At 37.8% G+C, this 23,764-nt stretch overlaps 3 protein-coding genes across 7 annotated transcripts in view; 2 read left to right on the top strand and 1 right to left on the bottom strand.

The window, feature by feature from the left end:
• The window catches only part of RSBN1 (round spermatid basic protein 1), a 43,949-nt gene extending 36,709 nt beyond the window's left edge, over positions 1 to 7,240 (top strand). The window contains exons 5-7 of the mRNA XM_025453471.3: positions 434 to 601; positions 1,877 to 1,985; positions 2,629 to 7,240. Of these exons, the coding sequence (XP_025309256.1) occupies positions 434 to 601; positions 1,877 to 1,985; positions 2,629 to 3,099 (748 nt within the window). The 3' untranslated portion in view covers positions 3,100 to 7,240. The remainder of the gene's footprint in view (positions 1 to 433; positions 602 to 1,876; positions 1,986 to 2,628) is intronic.
• LOC112664969 (collagen alpha-1(III) chain-like) lies at positions 5,139 to 10,145 on the bottom strand. The gene is made up of 4 exons (XM_049095354.1): positions 9,479 to 10,145; positions 9,117 to 9,220; positions 8,034 to 8,068; positions 5,139 to 5,277 (listed from the first exon to the last, which is right to left on the bottom strand). Exons 1-4 carry the CDS (start codon positions 10,143 to 10,145, stop codon positions 5,244 to 5,246), a joined length of 840 nt encoding a protein of 279 aa, XP_048951311.1. The 3' UTR covers positions 5,139 to 5,243.
• Positions 9,788 to 23,764, top strand: part of PHTF1 (putative homeodomain transcription factor 1) — a 43,900-nt gene continuing 29,923 nt past the window's right edge. For 3 of the 5 annotated variants that reach the window (XM_025453477.3, XM_025453478.3, XM_025453473.3), the window contains exons 1-3: positions 9,788 to 9,928; positions 10,240 to 10,314; positions 10,955 to 11,011. In XM_025453477.3, coding sequence (XP_025309262.1) covers positions 10,270 to 10,314; positions 10,955 to 11,011 — 102 coding nt within the window. In that variant the 5' untranslated portion in view covers positions 9,788 to 9,928; positions 10,240 to 10,269. Of the gene's footprint in view, positions 9,929 to 10,239; positions 10,315 to 10,621; positions 10,723 to 10,954; positions 11,012 to 23,764 lie in introns of those variants that run through there. The other 2 variants (XM_025453475.3, XM_025453476.3) reach the window with 2 other exon arrangements.

Below are 23,764 nucleotides of genomic sequence, written 5' to 3'. Positions count from 1 at the left end.
TCCCTCACCCCCACCATAATAATTTGAAGCCTTTTACTTTCATTTTAATATAGAAGGAGATATGTACATGCTCAGTTTATCATCTTGAACCAAGTCTAGTGGAATGTTTTGAGAGTTAAGATGAGTCAGAGTAAAGAAACCCACAGCCTTGAACTTTGAATTGTGTTTTCTGTTGCTAGAAAACTAAATTTTTTATATTCCAACACTACCTTTGAGCCAAATCAGATACAGCTTCTATATTATCATGACATCCTGAGAGAAGAAGGTAATCACATTAAGCATTATAATATAGTGTGTTAAAATGCTATGAATAAAACCATTGAATCCTTATCAGTCCTGATCTTATTTAAAATTTGATATTTTAGCAGATTTTTTTCACCTTATTGCTGTTAATACTTTCCCCTCCTTTACTTCACAACCAAATCAACCACAGATCAATGAATGAAATTAAAAATCTCCAGTACCTACCTCGGACCAGTGAACCCCGTGAAGTCCTCTTTGAAGACAGGACAAGAGCTCATGCTGACCATGTAGGTCAGGGGTTTGACTGGCAGAGTACGGCTGCTGTTGGGGTTTTGAAAGCTGTCCAGTTTGGTGAATGGTAAGTTAAGGGAACTCACAGCAAGGTTGATTAATGTTGTCTAAGAAAATGTGGACTCAATTTAAAAGGTTGGATACTAACGTTTTTAGAAATTGTGGCTAAAATACACATAACAAAATGAAAAATATTAACCATTTTAAGTGTATATTTCAAAGGTGTTAAGTTTATTTACATTGTTGTGAAGCAGATTTAGAGAATTTTTTTGTCTTGCAAAACTGTAACTGTATACCCATTAGACCATTATAACCCTACCCCCTATCTCCTCTCTCCCTAGCTCCTGGTAACCTTCATTGTATTTCGTGTTTCTGTGAATTTGACTTTAAATACTTCATTTAAGTGGAATTATACAGTAGTGTTTTGTGACTGGCTTTATTTTCATTAGCCTAATATCCTTAGGGTTCATCCATATTGTACCATGTTATTAATTTTCCTCCTTTTGAAGGGTGAATAGTATTCCGTTGTATGTGTATGGCACATTTTGTTGATCTGCATTCATTCATTATTGGACACTTGGGTTGCTTCTACCTTCTGGCTGCTGTCAATAAACAGCTCTTCCTGTTCCTGCTTTCAGTCTTTTGGGTATATACCCAGAAGTGCAATTGCTGGATCATTTGATAATTCTATTTTAAATTTTTGGAGGAACTGCTATACTATTTTTCGTAGTGGCTGCACCCTTTTACATTCAGTTGGAACCCACAGCTCAGAGCATAGAATTTAGCTTATTTAAAAACTGTTTTGTTTTTCATCTTTGTAAGTTCAGGGCCTTCAGTATTACTATAGAGTTTGACCTGACCTTTTTTAGAAGTCTAGTTCAGGCATAGTTCGACAGTATTTCAAGTAGATCATTCAGCTTTTTTTTTCCCCTCTCTACTTTGGCAGCTGAAGGTGTGATATTTATGTGGCTGGTAGGTTTCCTCTCTACTGTGTTCCATCCTGATAATGACATTACAGGGTGGCCTGGAAATAAATGTTGAGGCAGAGTGGTGAGAGGGTGTAGATGCAACTAGTTTAGAATGAAATTGTTTCTAGTCATTGTTACTTTGATTTTGTAACAATCTAATTTTCATTTTTTAAAAAAAGCTTTATTGGTGTTTTATTTATTTTTTAAATGTTGATTAAAGAAGCAAATGTATAGTGTGTTTGTAGGAACTGAGGGTCTGTTTCTATGCTAGTAGTAGCATGTCCAGGAACAGAATTGAAATTTGTCATCATTTTCCATTATGAAATGGATGTTTCTAAATGCATGTTTCTAAAATTTGATTTTGTTAATCTTAGGAGTGACCAACCTCGCATAACCAAAGATGTGATTTGTTTTCATGCTGAGGATTTTACTGATGTTGTACAGAGACTTCAGTTAGACCTTCATGAACCTCCAGTTTCCCAGGTAAAACTCTTGCTTTCTTATTACCTTTCAAGTGAGATAATAGAAATAAGTGCCTATACCCATTTTATTTTGCATTTGCATTAGATACATGGGATAGTAAATTTAATTTTATTACTATAAAAGCGGTGTGTGGAGGGTGTTGAAGTCCTTAAAACAGACCCTCTCCAAGCAGAATGTTTGCGATCCCTTTAATCTTTGGAATGCCAGGTGGGCCCAGATGGTCAGAGGGTCTTAGGCTTCAGAGGGTCTTAGGCTTCTCAGTTCTGGCTATAAGCAGTCTCAGCTGATAACCCTATTGCACTGTGTGTCCTCACCTGCTAAAGGTTGAAAGATGCAGAAGCAGATACATTTTGCCCTTCTCTATGTCAAAGAATATATTATTGATATTTAGCTGCATTTTGAAATAGTTGTTTAAATGATTCCTTAGGTCAAGCCTGTACTTTGTCACTAAAGAGGTAGTGTTTAAAACATGAGGAAAAATGTTTCCCAGGTGTTACAGGAAATTTTAGAAAGTTGTCTGTCATTTAGTAATGCTTGGCTTTCATTTGGCCCTAGTTCTATTTTCCTGTGTTAATTCTAAAATTTTATTTGACTAAATTATTACATATTTTAAAGTGTTTTGCAATTTTTCTTTTCTCTGCAGTGTGTACAGTGGGTGGATGAAGCTAAACTAAACCAAATGAGGCGGGAAGGCATTCGTTATGCTAGAATTCAGCTGTGTGACAATGATATTTACTTCATCCCTAGAAATGTCATTCATCAGTTCAAAACAGTGTCTGCAGTGTGCAGCTTAGCTTGGCATATAAGGCTTAAACAGTACCACCCTGTTGTGGAAGCCACTCAAAACATAGAAAGCAGTTCTAACATGGACTGTGATTTAACTGGAAAGCGAGAATTAGAAGTTGACTCCCAGTGTGTAAGGGTAAAAACTGAATCTGAAGAAACATGCAGAGAGATGCAGCTTTTAACAACTGCTTCATCGTCCTTCCCTTCATCAGAACTTAACCTCCAGCAAGATCAGATGACTCAGCCTATTCCAGTTTTAAAGGTGGAAAGTAGACTGGACTCTGACCAGCAACACAATCTACAGGAACATTCGAGCACTCCTGTGTGATATGTACATAGTCAAACACATTTTTTAACTTTTTTAAATTTTGATGTGAAGTTATAGTTTTATAACTGGCTTAAGTTAAGTTTTATTGGAGAAATCTTGCCTATAATTCTATAAAGAGAAATGACATTCCACAAATGTCAAGCATATCTTTTTTACACAGATTATGCAAAGTTAAGAGTTGTATCTTATCCCGTTAGTACAGTATGTAATAGTGGGTCTGCTGCTACTTTCTGTTTTAAGGTGTGAGGTAACAATTCAATCTCTTCTTCAAATCAAACTGAGAATTCTCTGGAATAACAGATTCTTATTTGGTAAATTATTCACTTCCCTTAATTTTATCTTGCCTTGTCTTTTGCCATATTTGCTGTTTTTATGATAGAAGATCAGATTTATGCTTTAGTACCTGTGTCTTTATGGCACAGATTCAATTTCTACGGTAAAAATGGCATAGATTACAGGAAAGAGTTCCTGCATCTTGTACATGGGCAAGTAAGTTCCAGCCATAAAAAACAGGTAGTTTCTAAGGAAAATTCAGTGGCTCTCTGGTTTCTTAACAAAAGAGAAAGCACAGCACTTTCTGATCCAAACTGTCTTTTTTGTATCTGTTATTTAAAGCCCAGTGGATATTTCAATTAAAAATATCTAAAGATGAATAGTCCTTGGTCATTCATTATCCATGGTTCATTAATCTCTTCTAGAATACATGGTAACTATGGAAGATAATTGGGTAAAAGAGATAATGTTGACATGATACTCTATCGTTCTGCTACTTAGCATCCTCACACTTTGTGTGGATACTTTTGCTTCCTAAATTGATCAGGAGTATCAAACTTAGAATGATATCTTTCTGATGAGGCTGCCATATTTTGTGCATGATACTTAGGAAAAACTGTGTGTGTCACTTGGCATCAACCTCTTCATGATAAAGATCTGTTGAGACACTTCAGTTCACAGTTTTAACTGAATACTTGGGTTTATTTACTATTACTTGTGTTGCTATGGTCTAATAAAGAATATGGCACTAGACTTCATCCTAGAGTTTCAGGTAACCTAATGCTTAGTGCCTGAGTATTTAAATTTTTTTTTGTCAAACAGGCACAGTTCTTATAGCTAGTGTAGTCTTAACTTTCTATTATTTTAGAATGTTAACATGATACACATTTCACTTTTTCTTAGTTAATAATACAATAGGCCTTTTGTTCATTAAAGGAAGAGTATTCCCCACACCTAAGACCAGATTCTTGTATCTACCTGGTTATAGTGCAATTTGGAGATTTTTTTTCCTGGAGGATGAGATTTGGAATATTTACATTAACATAGGCAAAAAAAAAAAAAAAAAAGATGCTGCTTTATTATGTCTGTCACCATGAAAACCTAGCTGCATCTTTTGAAATATCAAATATGAATTTTCTCTAAAATATTCTGAAATAGGCTAAATCTTATATAAATATTACTTTGTGCAATATTGTTGTGTAGTTAAATGCATATTAGCAAAGTATAGAGGTCACTGTGTAAACCGATAGAAAAGTAACCATCAGCAAATACTGCAGTGATTAGTTAGAATCTGTATTATTCCTTATATATATGTATATGTATGTATTCTCTGTTACAAAGGATGAAGACAAATAGAGAAACATTTCAATGTAAACCATTTATGAATTGGAAGTGATGTTGGTTTTAGTTATCTTTGTAAATAAGGTAATTAGAATGGTATGAAAAGTAATGTGATTATTGCAGGGGTGTTTTAAAATCTTGGGTATAAATTCTAGGGTAAATTCTAGTTTATCAAGACTAGTTTTTAAAGGGACCTGCCTTTGAGGGTGTTTTTTGTTATTTTGGAGGGGGGAGGGGTTAATCACAAAAAGTGTGTGGATTTGGGTTTTGTTTTTGTTTTTCTGTCCAGAAGAATTTCATAGAGCTTTACTAGGCTGTGCAAAATAGAATTCTTCTCAGGCAACATTTGCTTTTTAAAATAATCATGAAAACAAGGTTGTTAAAGCAAAAACTTTTTTTATTTTTATTTTTCTTGTCTTCCAAGATCCGATTTCCCCACTCCCACTTGCCATCCAGCAGATGCCATCTGTCATCTTAGCTGGTCATTATTAATAAACAAGGAGACTGTCTCCTGACAGCCAGCACTGTGTTTAATCACTCAGGAACCAGCGGATCTGCAAAGACCTACAATCAAAAGCAAATCCCTATTTTCCTTTAATAAAACATTCTACCCTCACCTCCAATATAAACACATTAAAAGAGTATACAAATGTTTAAAATCATGTACTAATAAATTCATTGTATGTTAGAATTGCAATAGAATGGAGAGAGAAACATTTAGCTAGTAATGTATCTGGAAACTGAATGTCCTATGTGAGTATTAGATTTAATAGCATGCTTTAAAGACTGATGAATATAAAAGCTCAAGTTTTGAGTTTCTTACTGCTTTCAAAGTTGTATCCTAGTTTAGTGATACAAATGATTGCAACTTTTCTAAATCTTGAAATTATTTGGTTTGGTGGAGTGAGGCATGGAGCAATCTGGCGTCTTCTGATTTGTAAAGTAGTGATGGCAGTGAAGTTGTAACTGAAATTTAAGCTGATCTTCCTTTTTGGTATATTATCTGTTGTGCCAACTCTTTGAAATTACTTGCAGAATGTGGCTGTAAGTTTGAGTATTTTGTGGAGCAGAGGGATATTTTAAAAATGTGCTTATGGAAAGGACCCAGTAAATGAATATTCCTAACTTAGTAACTAGAATGATCCTATGGTATTCATAGATAAGGATAAAAGTCTTCCCCCTGCCCCAGAAGTCATTCTGTAATTACCAAGATATGCTAGGAGTAGGATTATGATTCAGAGGTATCCCAAATTCATAAAGCAATAATAAAAACCTACATATTAGTTTTCCCCTCCAAAGTTTTAACTCTTTAAAAATGAATTCCTAAGCTTCATTGTACTTTTAATTTGCTTATTCAGTACTTAGAATTTGTTTCACTGGTACTTAATTATTTTTAATTAAAAACTTGAAAGGTGCCCTTTCCCCTTGGAGACAGTTGGAATATCAGTTGACTAATACTACAAGCTCTTGTAGGGGGAAAATGGAGCTTGTTAAATAAAATCCTTTACCAAACCTTAGGAAAAGATGTCTTGTAACATCTTGCATCAGTCTTAATAGGCATAAAGTTCACTCTTAATGCCTGGAGAAACTTTTTCTTACTGCCTTTCCCTCTATAAATAGTGTCTAGAATGAAAACTAATTTAGAAACAAGACTCCAAGATTCAAGAAAACCCTTAGTGAATATATTCTTGATCATTAATATTAGCCCATTATATTTTCATCTGTATTTGCCATTAAAAATTTATTTGCATTTATACCTTTAGGATAATTGAGTTTGTGTCTTTCTAATCTATTTTATCATTGCTACAGGTTTAAAAAAAAAAGCTCTTCAGTAGTACATGGCAGAAATTTATGTTTCTGCTAAGTTTTTTTTTTTAAACAAGTTGTAGCTGTATTTATTGGTCATGCAGTAAGTAGAGGAAATGTACAAGACAAATGTTTTTCTTTAGCTTTTAAGGGACCTATCCTCATCCTGAAAGTTTGTTGCTTTAAAAGCAAGTATCTCCATAAATATTATGGCCTTCCATTTTCTTCATAATTTTTTTATGATCCACTTGTGCATGTAGTTGAGACCACTGTCTCTTAATATAGCACTTTTCAATTCTCTAAAGAAATACTTATGTACTACTTCTATCACATGTTGTAAATTTTCATGTAATAGTGTTTTCTGTGACTAAACTCCATTTTGATTGGCAGCTAAGACTTTTTTTCCTGTGGCTTTAATTTATCTAAGAGGTCTTTGCATATAGATGAAATGTATAATTTGCCTGGCGGACTATTTGCGTTGTGTGGCCTTAGTTTGTTTATTGACATTAACGAGTGTTTTAAAAAGGTTTTTAATGAATAGTCTTAAATCTAAATTTGTGTGAATAATAATCCTTTTAACACAGTGCTTTTTTGTAGCTGTCTAAGTGTGTTAAATTGTTAAGCTATTTCTTTGTAAAATAGGACAATGGAATGCATAGAGGTTTTTTTTTCCCCCCTGTAAAGTATTTTTTTAATAAACAAAAGTCTGATTTGTCCTTTACTTCTGTTTCATGAGAAAATGAATAGTACATGTGAATTCTAGCTACCTGGAACCTGTTTTTAAAGTATTAATCCCCCTGTTTCTACGTCCCCTGTCATTTTCTAATCTTTTAGAAAAATCTTATTTTCTTTCCTAAAGAAAGAAAGAAAAGGTCATAGATAATGGGAAAATTCCATCATACGGAGATACAACTAGTTCTTGGGAAGAAAAGCTACAGTTGGTATTTCTGGCAGTTGTGCATTCTGATGCTTAGATCTACTTAAGAGAGGACGATCTTAAATTTTTAATCTGGTGATGTCCGTATTTTTCAAAGTACATGGAAGCAGTATTAATGAAGATGGTGAAGAGACATTTTCGATGTCTCTGATGTATTAAGTCACACAACACAATGGTTTTTTTTTTCCTCATTAATTTTTTTGTGAATTTTTGAGATACTTGCTAAGCCCTGATAGACCTTGGTTCTGTTTAGGAAAAGAAAGGGAAGGAAACTGATGTTCTCTGAGCAACTGTGTCAAACCAGGCACTTTCTTTGAGGGTATCTCATTTAATCTTCACAGCCTTTAGTATTTAGTAGGAAGATAAAAATAAACAGAGGTGAGAAAACAGGCTTGTTAGGTTGAATAAACTGCCTAAGATCACACAGTTCTTTAATTGGAGCAGGGATTTGAATGCAGTTCTTGGTTCAAAGACCATGCAGTGTTCAGTGATGGCCTTAGAAAGCATGGAAAACTTTGTAAAAAGGGGTTCCTGGAAGATGACTTGCTACTTTCTACCATTCCATAATGCAACTTACCTGATTGTTCTTCCTTCCCCAAAAGTCTCTGTCGGCTAAGCAATGAAGTAAAATGTAATTCATGTCTAAAAGCAAATATTTAGATACACAATGATGACTTTTTCATTTATCACTTTTTTTTTTTCAAGTTGGCCATTTATCTGAAATCCAACAGAATTGTAATGTTTAACTCTAAGGCTGGGAAAAGCTGTCAGGAAGCAAAATCAAAGGAAACCACAGGGCAGCCCCGGTGGCACAGCGGTTTAGCGCCGGTTTAGCGCCGCCTGCAGCCTGGGGCGTGATCCTGGGGACCCGGGATTGAGTCCCACGTCGGGCTCCCTGCATGGTGCCTGCTTCTCCTTCTGCCTGTGTCTCTGCCTCTTTCTCTCTAGCTGTGTGTCTATGAATAAATAAAGTATTAAAAAAAAAAAAAAAAGGAAACCACAGCCAATGTGTGCAATATAAAAAATCATGCCTGGGTGGAATAATTTTTAATTCTGTGGAAATTACTTTTACTTCTTAGTGGCTTTTTCCTTATCAAATGGGACTTCACCTTACCCCAGATTAATAGATCAATGTTTTTAAAACTTAGGACCGCATTTCTTAGGCTTTCTGAAGTGGTAGCTGGTGTGACCATCATCTGTCACTAGCTTTACCTGACTCAAATGCTACATGCTGGGCAAGCAAGTGGCTTGGAAATGGCCGTTAGGGGTCAGTGTTCCATTAATGGCCAAAAAAAAAAAAGTGCAGTAAAATGAGGAAAGGAGCTTATAATCTTACTAAGGTAAATAAATAATCAGTTTCGGGTTCCACCATTTCTTTCTCCTGACCTCTACCAGCCTGCTCGAATTCTTAACCTAGAAACAGTCCTTCCCGCCGCCACCGGGATGCCCCTACCCTCGTTTGGGGAAAGTGCCCTGGCAGTGCCCCGAGCCTGGGCCGCCTCCTCCCTTGGCCTGGATGAGGCCGAGAGCTCAAACCTCGGAGCTGCGGAGGGCGGGGGAGGAGGCGAACCGCCCAGCCGCTGCCCCCCTCGCCCCCGTCCGAGGACGGCGTCAGTCAGGAGCGCAGCCCAGCCCGTTCGCTGACCGAGAATGAGCGCACCTGGGTGCCAGGCTCCTGCCAGGGAGTCCTGCCGGGGTCCCAGCTCCCCGAGCCCACAAGCCCTTGGGGCGAGACCGAGAGTGAATGACGAAGCACAAAGAAACCTGTAAGACAAAGAGAAGTGTCATACAGGGATGCGCGGGGAGCTGCTGGAACCTCGGGGCCGGCCTCCGGCAGGTGGATGCCCGGGAGAGCCGTTCCTGCGGAAGCCACCGGGACGCGGAGCCCGCCGAGCCCCGCAGCCCCGCAGCCCCGCAGCCCCGCAGCCCCGCGCCCGGCGGAGGTGGGCGGCCCGGCCCGGGCGGGGGCGGAGCCACCTTCGCAGCCAAACCCGGAAAGCGGAAGCCGCCGCGGGGCCGTACCGGGGGCTGCGGCGCGGCCCTGGCCCCGCTCCCCGCCGGCTGAGTCTCGGCCGCCGGCCGCCCCGAAGCCGCCGCCCGCGCGGGGGACCTTCAGCCCGCGGCCGCGGCCGTACCCCCGGCGGCTGGCCGAGCCCGCCTTCGACTCATCCCCCTCCTTCCCCAGTTCAGTCGTGGCTTCCTGCGGGGGCAGCGCGCCCACCCCGTAGGTCGGGCTTGGCGGGCGCCGGGTCCGCGGCCGCCGACCGCCCCCCTCCGGACGCCGGGCGGCCCGCTGCCCCCGAGCCCCGGGCGGCCTCCGCGGTCTCCATGGTAACGGCCGCGCCGGCGTCGCCGCCGCAGCGGGAGGATGCGGCCTGCGGGGCCCGCCGGCTCGCCCCCGGCCTCCTGGCGGGGCCGGGGCCACTGAGGAGGAAGGGCCCGGCCGGCGGCCTGCGGGGCAGCGGGCGCCAGGTGAGAGCCGGACGCCGGGGAGACCCGACTCCGCGCCCCCCCCCCCGCGTCCCCCCGCCGCGCTCCCCCCCCCCGCCCTGCAGCCCTCAACACACTCGCGCCGCGCACCGCACGCAGCTCCCCGGGCGCCACTGCGCCAAAGGTTGTGGGGTCGCTTCTGTTTTTGTCTTTTTTCCCCCCGGCAGACTGCGGGAGGAGGAGGCGGTCGGCAGCCCATGGAGAGGCGGGGAGAGCGACCTCTGCGTTCTCCCCCACCTGGGAGGCTGCCGTTCAGCCGCCCGACTCACCGACTCGTTCTCCTTCGTTTTCAGTGAAATCCCATTCTCTGGCTGGAAATACAGATGGCCTCAAATGAGAGAGATGCTATATCGTGGTACCAAAAGAAGGTAAAGTCCATCTTTTTTACTTGCAAAGCATAGGTTCCTGCAAAAAGCCCCCGCAAAGAATGTCCCGTTAGTTTTCCCTGAGCGTGGTCGCACCAGGAATTTTGTACATGGTGTCTCTCAACAGAAATGGGGAAACCCCATGCACAAGGTCATTAGGTCTTTTCAATTCAGCCCCGGGTCCCCGAATAAGATTTTCTATCCCCTCCCTTCTCCGGGCTGCATCACACAATGCTACACGAGGCTTTGTAAGTTTGCTTCTGATCCAACTGCTGCTGTTTTTTTAGACCTGAAACTTTTATCTTCACAGCTCAGATTGGTACTGTCAACAGTCTTATTGAGCTGCCCGTTACCTTTCCTCTCTAGTTTCCCTACTGATGTTTTCCTTAAGAAGTGGAAATATCTTGTAAGGTAATACTTAATTTGAAATATTCTAGACATAGCGTTTTAACTTAGATCCAGCTACTTTAGAATTTCGAAGGAAACAGTCCTTGGAAATAAATAACTTATTCTAACCTCTGAGAACCATAAACGTTTTCCAGATATCATTTTGATACTTAAGAGTTTCATGACTTTTGTGAGATCTGACCTAAGTAGAAGGATTTTCCTTTGCATCATTTAAATAGCCTGCTCCCTATTTCAGATTGGAGCATATGATCAGCAGATATGGGAAAAGTCAATCGAACAGACTCAGATTAAGGTAAATTGATTTCTTTGATTCTAGCTTTGTTTTACTGAATTATTGTGAAGAGTGGATTGTACTTTTTATAAAACCTGCACTTATCCACCAGGTATGGCATTCTTTATTCTTTGATGTTTATAAGGAAGACAACACTGCAAACAGAATGACAAATAACAATTGACATTTGACCTCAGTATCAGGGAAATAGAAAGGAGTGGTTGGTCTATGATGAATTAGAAAGCAAATGTCCCCTGTAAGGGGGGCTGTGGCTACTTACTCCAGCCAGTTTTACTCTGTGGCAATGCAGTCCCTGGACTTCCAGAGCCTCAGAGTTTTCAAGAGAAGCCGAGAAGATGCACTTTTATGTGAAATATCCAGATTTTTTAGAGCCTCTTCCCTTCTCCCACCTTTCCTCCTCCTCCACCTCCTTTCCCACCTTCTTTCTCCTTTCTCCTTCTCCTATTCCTGTGCAAGCCAAATCGAATCCATTTGTGGCCTGAATCACTTTCAATTACTGGTTTGGAGTGTGGTCTTAGGTTTTCAGGTTCTTAAACGTTTTTCTGCACTGCACTTAGAACTGAGCTGATTGTTAGGGTAATTTCATGTTAACCAACCAAAAACTGATACATGATTCAGAATGCCAGTTTATTAACTTGTAATAGCAGAGGGGAGGGTTAAATAATCTAATGTTCCAAAGTCAGGGTTATGGGCTCAACATGTACTGGATGGAGGACGTGGGAGGGTGGTGCAAATTAGTCATGGGAAGGTTGCTTGGTAGCCAAATGTAATCAGATAGTCTTAAGAGATGTGGAAAAGCCTAAAGACCATCCCTGCCCCTAAAAGAATGTTTCTCTCTATTGACTTTAATACTTAGATTAGTATTTAATACAGATTCAGTGTTTCCTTCCTTGAAAAGTGCTGAATAATGACTGGCAGATTCTTGTTTTTGGACCTTGCTATTTTAAAGATTTGCTTCAGACCTTTTCTTAACATTTTAAAAAATATTTGTGTGTCTGGGTGTAATACAATTTAATAGTTCTGTTTATCTCTAAGTCACTTTGGACTGAGATGTTTAAATCTCAGGTGAAATCCATTTAACCAACTCTTCTCTTGTAGGGTGCATTCTTTTTATAGGCCAGTCAACTAGAAAGTTGTTAGGACTACATGGTACATGACTAACTTTCACAACTTTGTACAGTCCTTGATTTTTTTTTTTTTTTTAATATATCAAAGGGACATGGGCAGGATGAATAACCCCCCACATTTTATTTTGTAAGTCTCTAAATCCTGTCCTGGTAGTCTTTTGTGAGTTGCTATAAAATACTGATAGTAAGTAAGGTGTAATGAAAGAGCACAGAACTGGGTCTTAGGTCTTCTTTTTGTGATTTCTAGCCTTGTGATCCTAAGCAGCACTCAGTTTATCTAGGTTTTGGTTACCTTATCCTTAAAAAGATTCTATTTACTGCTATAGAATTGCTTTACCTACTTTCTTCCCCTACCCAGCTAAAGATTTTCTCAACTCTTATTTCCACGCCATTTTATGCATACCTTCCTTTTAGTATACCAATCAAAGTTATTTGTTAACCTGTGCATCCTCATAGGCTACAAAGGTAGGAATTGCGTTTGCATTACATTCTTAGAACATCTTGATTCATACTAGGACCTCAGTTGTCTGTTGCTTATTTAACTAACCCCGTCTATGATGTCTGTTTTTATTCATTGTTCTGTCATGAGGTAATGTACCTAATAACTCCTTAATGTATACTTTTAATTTAGCAGCAGTGGCAAGAATAAAATTAAGGACAACTCTAAAAATTTACTGAGCTGATATACCAACATCAGGTGCTAGGTGCTAAGAGTACAGTCAACAAGATAGACATGAATTTCACTGTCTAATGATGGTGGGAGAGAAGCCAAGATATCCTTTTAAATATGTTTTAAGAAAAAATAAAAAATAAAAATAAATAAATAAATATGTTTTAAGACTTAGACAAAAATTGACCAAAGTATAGGGTGCAAAGTAGTGCAATTTAAAGCTAGATTATACAAATATAAATATTTTTAACAAAAAAATTAAAAAAGTAATTAGAATATTAACATCAAATCACAGTACAATAAAATTGGAAATTACATAATAAAAATATAATTCAAGAGGCAAGAATATACAATGGGGAAAATACAATCTTCAACAAATGGTACTGGGAAAACTGGACACCTACATGCAAAAGAATGAAATTGGACGATTTTCTTATACCATACACAAAAATAAACTCAAAATGCATTAAAGACCTAAATGTGAGACCTAAAAACATAAAACTCCTAGAAGAAAATTTTCTTTGACATTGACCATAAAAAGTCTAGATATCTTCTCAGACAAGGGCAGCAAAAACTACTGGGACAACACCAAAATAAAAAGCTTTTGCACAGGGAAGGAAACCATCCAGAAAATAAAAAGGCAATCTATTGAATGGGACAAGATATTTGCAAATGATATATCCAATAGGGGCTAATATCCAAAGAACTCCTGTAATTCAAGACTAAAAGAAGCAAATAACCTGATTAAAAATGGTCAGAGGACCTGCATAGACACTTTCCAAAGAAGATGGTACAACCACTGTGGAAAACAGTATAGAAGTATGAAAAGTGGTATGAACTCTTCCACAAATGTTTATTGAGCTACTGTGTTTAAGGATTTTGCTAGGTGCTGAGTACAAGAAGAAAAATACTTACAAAAGTATAATACTTGTTTTAGAAAAGAGCAAGTAGCCCTGTCTGATTGGAGTATAAGGTATATATGTGAGATGATAGGCCGTAAATCAGTTTGGAACTGATTTGACTGCTTTACTAAGAAATTTTGATATTATTCTGTAGAAAATGGAAACATTTTCATGGTTTTTGAATGGGGTGGGTGACATCATGTTTGTGTTTTTGAAGGATAGACATAACAAAATCTATGGAATGTTTCTGAATACTAAATGAAACTATATCACTCTAAATGGTATATATGAACAAAAAATATCTAGATTGATTAGGAAGAAAGAGTTCCAACGATTCAAGTCAATATATGAAGAACCTAGAGAAAGAAAACAATAATTCCAAATAAAGAAGGGAAAGAAATACCAAAAAATAAAACTAAAGCAGTCATTATGTATTCTTCAGCTGCCAAATATTTGTTGAGCCCTTACCTACCATGTGTCAAGTAGTAGGCTAGGCACTAATGTCTACATAATGATGAGCAAAATCACTCAGTATTTTTCTTTTCATGGAGCTTAAAATGGGAAAGAAACAATAATAAAAGTCCTATTAATGAATAAAAATTATTTTTACAAGAAAAAGAGTTCTTATAAGCCATTACACTTATAACAAGGAAATGGACTTAGTCAAGGAGGTCAGAGAAGCCTTCCCTAAGGAATTGATATTTACAGGAGATCTGAAGGACAAATAGCAGTTAATTTTTCCTTTTCTTTCTTTTTCTTTTTTTTTTTTTTTTTTTTTTTTTAATTTTTATTCATTTATGATAGTCACACAGAGAGAGAGAGAGAGAGGCAGAGACACAGGCAGAGGGAGAAGCAGGCTCCATGCACCGAGAGCCCGACGTGGGACTCGATCCCGGGTCTCCAGGATCGCGCCCCGGGCCAAAGGCAGGCGCCAAACCGCTGCGCCACCCAGGGATCCCTCTTTTTTTTTTTTTAGAGATTTTATTTCTTCTTTTGACAGAGAGCAAGCAAGCTTAAGCGGGGAGGGGGGGGGGAGTGCCAAAAGGAGAGGAAGAAGCAGGCTTCCCGCTGAGCAGGGAGTCTAAAGCAGGGCTCCATCCCAGGACCCTGGGATCCTGACCTGAGCAGAAGGCATATGCTTAACCGACTGAGCCATGAAGCACCCAAGAATAGCAGTTAAGTCAAGAACAAATATACTTAATCTACACAAACTCAGAAAACGGAAGGAAGTGCACTTTCCAACTCACTTTATGAGACCCATATTATCCTGATTCCAAAGCCAGACAAAGACATCACAAGAAAAATCGTTGTGAACATAGGTGTGAAATCTTTGAGAAAAATATTTGCAAACCAAATTCAACAACATATAAAATGGATTAGCTACTGTGACCAACTAGGGTTTATCTAGGGAATGCAACTTTGCTTTAACATTTGAAAATAAATTTATGTAATATAATGTACTAATAGAATAAAGGACAAAACTATCTTCTCATTAGAAACAGAAAAAATTTATGCCCATAATTTAATGCCCATTAACAATACACTAGAAATGTAATTTCCAGGCAGCCCGGGTGGCTCAGCGGTTTAGCGCCGCCTTCAGCCCAGGGCCTGATCCTGGAGACCCCAGATCAAGTCCCATGTCAGGCTCCCAGCATGGAGTCTGCTTCTCCCTCTGCCAGTGTCTCTGCCTCTCTCAATCTTTCTCTCTCTCTCTCTCTCTCTCTCTCTCTCTCTGTGTGTGTCTCTCATGAATAAATAAATTCTTTGAAAAAAAAAAGTAATTTCCTCGATTTGTCAAAGGGTATCTACATAAAACCTAGAGCTATAGGTTAGGTTTTACTTCAGGATATCCCACTGAAAAGTGAAAAGATGAGACATAGATTGAGAGAAAATGTTTTGTTTATATGTTTTATACACACACACACACACACATATATATGAAAGTATTTGTATGTACAGTATATTAAATATTCCTACAACTCAATAAGAAGACAAAAAAACCAATATAAAAATTGGCAAAATATTCAAATGGGTATTTGACTAAAGAAGGTAAATGAATGGCTAATGGGATATGAAAATATGCTTAATATTATTAGTCATTAGGAAAGTACAAATTAAAACCATAGTGAGATAATACCATACACCTGTTAGAATGGCTAGAATTAAAAAGACTGACTTTACTAAGTATTGACAAGGACATGGAGGAATTAGAATACTCATATTCTGCTAATGGGAATGGAAAGTGGAAAATAGTTTAATGGTTTTAAAAAAAAATAAATATGTATTTTCCATATACTCAGCATTTCCACTCCTAGGTATCCATCCAGAAGAAATAAAAGCATATGAGCACATGCAAATGTTCATAGCAGTACTAATCATAATGGCCAAAATGGAAAAAAGTCCAAATGTCCATCAACTGGTGGGTAATAAACAAATGTGCTATATCTATGCAATGGGATACGGCTTAGCAATTAAAACTATTAATACATACTACAACATAGATGAACCTCAAATATGTAAGGGGCCAGACACAAAAGACTATATACTGTGTAATTCAGTTTATATGAAATTTATGCAAAAGGCAAGTCTATAGAAATTAAAAAGCAGACTAGTGGCTGCCTGTGGCTGGGGGATAGGAACAGAGATTTACTGCCATTCTCGTTTTTGAGTTGATGGAAATATTCTGAAACTTGAATGTGATGATGGTTGCACAACTCTATAAATATACTAGAAACCTACTAAATTAGTTAATTGATAAAACTGCACACCTAAAAATGGGTGAGTTTTAGAATTTGTAAATTATATCTCAATATAGCTATTTTCTTAGGTCATGCCAATAAAAAAAATAGGACAAATCATAATGTACACAAGAATGTCATACATATTCTCATTGAAAATTGTCTTCTAAAATTTCTTAATTGGGAGAATATACTAAATTTAACATCTAACATCATTTTCAGTGAGGAAGCTCAACTTAGTCACTCTGATGTCCCTTGGATATGTTTGCTAAGATGAGCATTCTAATTAGTATTATATACCACATCTCTTTTATCCATTAGTCCATGGACACTTGGGCTGCTTCCATAATTTGGCTATAGTATATAATGCTTCTATAAACATCAGGGGCATATATCCCTTTGAAGTAATATTCTTTGTATTCTTTGTTTTTCTTTGATATTTTTTCTTTCTTTTTTATTAAAAAGATTTTTTTTTTGAGAGAGAAAGAGAGAGTACAAGTGGGAGCAGCAGAGGGAGCGAGAATTCCAAGTAGACCCTGCACTGCGTATGGAGCCCAATATTGGACTCAGTCTCATAACCCTGAGATCATGACATGAGCTGAAGCCAAGAGCTGGATGCTCAATCAACTATGCCACTGAGGTGCCCCTTTTTCATTTTCTTTCTAATTAATATTAGAATAATGAAAATCAGTGTTTGAAACTGATATGATTTTTTATACCTAGAAAATTTTATTTTTTTTCTTCCTAGAAAATTTTAAAGGGCTAATCATAAGCACAAAGGTGACTTCAGCTGTATTTGTAATATTTTATTTCTTTAGCTGGATGGTGGGTACATGACAGATGAGACTCCTCATTGAAGATGACAGTTTGAATATATACCTAAATCTCCAACTGATCTCTTCTGAAATTCCTCTAAATGACAATAAATAAGAAAAAGATATTAGCCCACAAGGATTAAAGGAGTAGGAGAGGAGACTACCATAAATGACAGCTATTAACACAATTTTGAAAGTTGAAAAGTAAAGAGAGTAAAAATGTAAGTGTCTGTAGTAGGAAATGCCAATAGGAAACAAATGTTTAAAACTCCTGTATTTAATTTCTGAAAGACTCAGGAATTAGATGCATCAAGTATATTTGCATGTATGAGGTGGAACTGAAAATAGGATTGTTTGAGCCGTTATAAGGGGCAATAGACCTATCCCCAAATCTTCTTCCTTATTCTACATGGTCATGTAGTTATCCTTACTTCCTCTAACAGAAGGTTGGATTGAAGCTTGCTGTCTAGAGAGGCTGAACCAGAGAAGTTCTGGATTCTGGAACACCAAACATAGTAAGGGCGAGGTGAAATACTATACTAATAATGGAGGTGAAGTAAAGGTCTGGTAGCCAGGTTTATGATTTCCAACAGAGGACTGGAATTTATTCTTGTAGACACTGGCCAGCTAACAAGACCAAAGGATACTGGAAATGAAATAGCTGGCTACCCTTCTACAGTGACGCCAGCTGCTTAACAAACTTCAGCCATTGCACACTGAACTCTCATTCAGCATGTTAGTGCCTCACTTTTAAGTGTCAATGGATAGCCCGGCTAGCTCAGTCGGTAGAGCATGAGACTCTTAAGTGTAAATGGATAGTTGAAAATCATCAAATATTTGCAACCTAATGAAACAGAAGGAAAGAGATAAAAGAAATGATAAAGGAATCATAAGAATGCTAATGTTAAAGATATAATGAATATATGTAAAGAACTGGATGATTAAAAAAAAGAACTGGATGATTTAAAAAAGAGGGAAGAGGGATCCCTGGGTGGCGCAGCGGTTTGGCGCCTGCCTTTGGCCCAGGGCGCGATCCTGGAGACCCGGGATCGAATCCCACGTCGGGCTCCCAGTGCATGGAGCCTGCTTCTCCCTCTGCCTGTGTCTTTGCCTCTCTCTCTCTCTCTCTCTCTGTGTGACTATCATAAATAAATAAATAAAAAATATTTTAAAAAAAAAAAAGAGGGAAGAAAAAGAAAAAAATGGACTATAGAAGAAAAGGTAAGAGAGGGATCCCTGGGTGGCGTAGCGGTTTGGCGCCTGCCTTTGGCCCAGGGCGCGATCCTGGAGACCCGGGATCAAATCCCACATCAGGCTCCTGGTGCATGGAGCCTGCTTCTCCCTCTGCCTGTGTCTCTGCCTCTCTCTCTCTCTCTCTCTCTGTGACTATCATAAAAAAAAAAAAAAAAAAGAAAAAAAAAAGAAAAGGTAAGAGAACTAGAAAACAAAAATAACCAATAACTTTAATAGAAAAGTTGGAATTTAATAGAAGCAGCCATTCCTCAAAAAATTATACAAAAGAACATAGAAAAAGAAAATAGATAAGTGAGTATAATTCATGAAGGAAGCCTAACAACCAGCTAATAAGTGTTCCAGAAAAAGGAAACATGGAGGAGAAGAAATTATCAAATAAATAATATATTTCCCAGAACTAAAATACATACATTCTCAAATTGGAAGGATTTTTTAAAAGATTTATATTAGTTACAGGTGTATAACACAATGACCCAACATTTATATACATTGCAAAATACTCAACACAGTAAGTGCAGTTATCATCTGTCACCATAAAAAGTTTTTATGATATTCTTGACTGTATGCACTATATATATGCTGTGGTTTACATCCCCATGACTTACCCATTTTATAAATAGAACTTTGTACCTCTTAATCCCCTACAACTATTTTGCGCCTCCCACCCCTCCACCCTTTCCTCTGGCAACCACCAGTTTATCAGTTTATTCTGTTTTTATGAGTTTGTTTACTGTTTTGTTTGCCTATTCTTTAGATTCCACATATAAGTAAAGGCATGCGGTATTTGTCTTTCTCTGACTTATTTCACTTAACTCTGAGTCTATCCATGCTGTCCCAAATGGCAAGATTTCCTTTTTGTTTTTTTCTGGCTAACATTCCATTGTACGTATATCCCATATCTTCTTTATTTATCAGTGGACACTAGGTTGCTTCTATATATGAGCTATTGTCAGTAATACTGCAGTAAACATAGGGTTGCATATGTTTTCTGAATTAGTGTTTTTCTTTTCCTCAGGTGTACATTCAGAAGTAGAATTGCTGGATTGTATGGAATTTCTATAAGTTTTTGAGGAAACTCCATACTGTTTTCTGTAGTGACTGCACCAATTTGCATTCCTACCAACTGTGCATGAGGATACCCTTTTCTCCACAACTTCACCAACTTTTGTTACTTCTTATCTTTTTGATACGAGCCATTCTGATAGGTGTGAGGTGATAACTCATTGTGATTTTGATTTGTATTTCCCTGATGATGAGTGATGTTGAACATCTTTTCTGTTAGCCTTCTGTATGCTTCTTTGGAAAAATGTTCAGTACCCCTGCCCATTTTTTAATTGGGTTATTTATTATTTGGGTATTGAATTATATGAGTAATTTATATACTTAGGATATTATCCCCTTATTGAATATATTGCTTGTAAATATTGTCTCCCGTCCAGTAAATTGCCTTTTCATTTTGTTGATAGTTCCTTTTTCTGTGCAAAAGCTTTTTATTTTGATCTAGTCCCACTTGTTTATTTTTGCTTTTGTTGTCCAGGCCCAAGGAGACATATCCATAGATATGTTGCTAAGACCAGTGTCTTAAGTTTACTGCTTATGTATTCTTTTAGGAGTTTTATGCTTTCAGGTCTTACATTTAGGTTTTTAATCCATTTTGAGTTTATTTTTGCACGTGATGTAAGAAAATGGTCTAGTTTCATTCTTTTGCATGTAGCCATCCAGTTTTCCTACACTATTTATTGAAGAGACTGACATTTCCTCATGTGTATTCTTGTCTTCTTTCCTGTAGATTAATTGACCATACAAGTATGGGTCCTCTATTCTGTTTCACTGATCTATGTTTCTATTTATGTGCCAGTATTATACTGTTTTGATGACTATAGCTTTGGCGTATGGTTTGAAATCTGCTATTCTGATACCTCTAGCTTAGTTTTTTCTTTCTCAAAATTGCTTCGTCTATTTGAGGTCTTTTGTGGCTCCATACAAATTTTAGGATTATTTTTTTCTAGTTCTGTGGAAAATGCTATTGGTATTTTGATAGGGATTGCACTGAATCTGCAGATTGCTTTGGACAGTATGGATATTTTAACAGTTTTAACTTTTCCAATCCATAAGCCATGGTATATCTTTTCATTTATTTGTGTCATCCTCAATTTCTTTAATCAATGTCTTAAAGTTTTTGAATACAGGTCATTCACTTCCTTGGTTAAATTTATTCCCATGTGATTTATTCTTTTTGATGCAATCATCAGTGAGATTGTTTTAAATTTCTCTTTTTTTTTTTTATTTTTTATTTATTTATGATAGTCACACACACAGAGAGAGAGAGAGAGGCAGAGACACAGGCAGAGGGAGAAGCAGGCTCCATGCACCGGGAACCCGACGTGGGATTCGATCCCGGGTCCCCAGGATTGCGCCCTGGGCCAAAGACAGGCGCCAAACCGCTGCGCCACCCAGGGATCCCTAAATTTCTCTTTTTGCTAGTAGTTATTGGTGTAGAGGAATTCAACAAATTTCTGTTAATTTTGTGTCCTACAACTTTAATGAATTCATTTTTTCTAATAGTTTTTTGGGAGTGTCTTTAGGATTTTCTGTATATAGTATCATGTCATCTACAAATAAGGACAGTTTTACTTCTTCCTTACTAATTTGGGTGCCTTTTATTTCTTTTTCTTGTTTGATTGCTGCAGCTAGGAGTTCCAGCACTTTGTTGAATAAAAAATGGTGAGAGGGGACATCCGTATCTTATTCCTGATCTCAGAGGGAAAGCTTTCAGTTTGTTACTATTGAGTATGATGTTAGCTGTGGGTTTTATTATATCAATGAAAGGATCTTTTGAGTGATTAGCAACTATACTAAGGAGCATTATCATATTTCATAACTTGATTAAAAAAAAAACTTAGTTCAGTCTACCTTGTGTGTTTCTCCCATGAGTCTTTTACTATTCACGCCAGACACTTTGCCTCTGTCACCAAACATGTGGAAGTTTCCCCCAACACCATGCAGTTCTCCCTGAAACCATCTGGGGGGTCCTATAATTCACTCAACTCTGACACTGTCTCCCTGAATATAGTGTCAGATCCCACAAGTTAAAGGCTCAGTCCCACAAGACTGCTGCCACCCACTTTGGATACCTAGTAGGTCCCCAGATTACCCACAACTTCTGTCCAATGTGGCTACAAATCAAGTTCCCATGACCCCTTCCTCAGGTTTGATTAATTTGCTAGAGTGGCTTACAGAACTCAGAGAAACAGTTACATTTTTCAGTTTATTAAAGGATATGATGATGGATATAGATGAACAGCTAGATGAGTTGCAAAGGGCAAGGTATGGGAGAATCCAGATCATAGGAGCTTATGTCCCTGTGGAGTTGGGGTGTGTCACACTTCTGATATGGATGTGTTCAACAACCATGGATGCTCTCTGAACCCGCAGACTGTTGGGGTTTTTTTTCAAGTTTATTAACTGAATATAAGGTGCTTCATGAATATATTTTCAGATCTTCAATGTTTCAAAAAAAAATGTCTCACCTGTGTACCCTCTCAGAAAGTACAGGAAGGTATATATACTGTATTATAATGAATGAGTAAACCAAAAAAGAGGAATTCATAGTATTAGGAATCAGGATAGCCAGCACAAAGAGAGGTAAAGGGAATTCCAGGATAACTAAGAGATGTCCCAGGATGACAGTTTATATCAGGCCTGGAAAATACTGAGATCAGAAAGAAGCAGGAAGACAAAACTGTTAGAGATATCTTCAAAGGGAAAAAAAGAAACTGGTATTTGTTGTGTTTGAGTATATAGGAAGCAGATTTGTAACACTTATAGGGAGTTTCAACTTGAACTAGTGATATATATGTAGAAAATTAAGTGAATGAAAAAAATGAACCTTGTCATTTATGGCCTTAATTATGTTGATGTACATTCCCTCTATACCACTTTGTTGAGAGTTTTTATCATAAATGGATGTTGAATTTCATCAAATGCTTTTGGGATGATAAATCATCAAAACTTTTCTAATCTCCTTGCTGTTAATCAGTCTGTCCAAATTTTCTTCCTGATTTAGTTTTTTGGGAGGTCTTGTGTTTCTAGGAGTTTATCCATTTCTTTTAGGTTGTCCAATTGGTTCCCATATAATTGTACATATTAGTTTTTTTTAATCCTTTCTTTGTTTTTATGTTATCAGTTGTAATATCTCTTTCATTTCTGATTCTGTTTGAGTCCTCTTTTTCTTCCCCCTTTGGTAAGTCTAGCTAAAGGTTGGTCTATTTTGCTTATCTGTTAAAGAAACCAGTTCTTAGTTTGTTGATTTACTTTATTGTCTTTTTAGTTTCTTTTTTTTTTAATTTTTTTTTTAATTTTTATTTATTTATGATAGTCACAGAGAGAGAGAGAGAGAGGCAGAGACATAGGCAGAGGGAGAAGCAGGCTCCATGCACCGGCAGCCTGACGTGGGATTCGATCCCAGGTCTCCAGGATCGCGCCCTGGGCCAAAGGCAGGCGCCAAACCACTGCGCCACCCAGGGATCCCGTCTTTTTAGTTTCTATTTCGTTTTTTCCCACTCTGATCTTTGTTATTTCCTTTTAGTAACTTTGGGCTTTGTTCCTCTTTTCTAGTTTCTTGAGATATAAAGTTAAGATATTGTTTATTTGTTAGGGTTCTTTCTTAATGTAGACATTTATCACTAGGAACTTCCCTCTTAGAACTGTTTTAGTACATTGTATTTTCATTTTTATTTGTTTTCAAATTTTAAAACTTCTCTTTTGACTTCTTCTTTGACTCATTGGTTATTTAGTAGCATGTTGCTTAATCTCCACATATTTGAATTTTCCTTCTTTTTTGGTAATTGATTTCTGGTTTCATACCATTGTGTTCAGAAAGAAATGCTTGATATAATTTCATTCTTCTTAAACTTATTAAGACTTCTTTTGTGGCCTAATATGATCTATCCCTGGAGAATTTATTATGTGCACTTGAGAAAAAATATGTATTCTGCTGCTTGTGGATGGAATGTTCTATGTATATCTGTTAAGTCCATCGTATTTAATGTCTTTTGAGGCCAGTATTACCTTATTATTATTACTTGTAATTTTTATTCAGTTTATTTAAACTAAGAGGAAAAACCCATTAGTTCACTTATTTCTCCCACCCACACCCTCAGTTCTTGCAACTACCAATCTGTTGTGTACCTAAAAGCGTGGTTTGTTAATTTTGGGGTTTTGTTTTGTTTTGTTTCGTTTTAAGAA

This window comes from Canis lupus, chromosome 17, assembly GCF_003254725.2.
Source record: "Canis lupus dingo isolate Sandy chromosome 17, ASM325472v2, whole genome shotgun sequence".
Taxonomy (NCBI): domain Eukaryota; kingdom Metazoa; phylum Chordata; class Mammalia; order Carnivora; family Canidae; genus Canis; species Canis lupus.
Note: the sequence above shows the minus strand (reverse complement) of the source record. Positions and strands in the feature narration are given on the sequence as shown.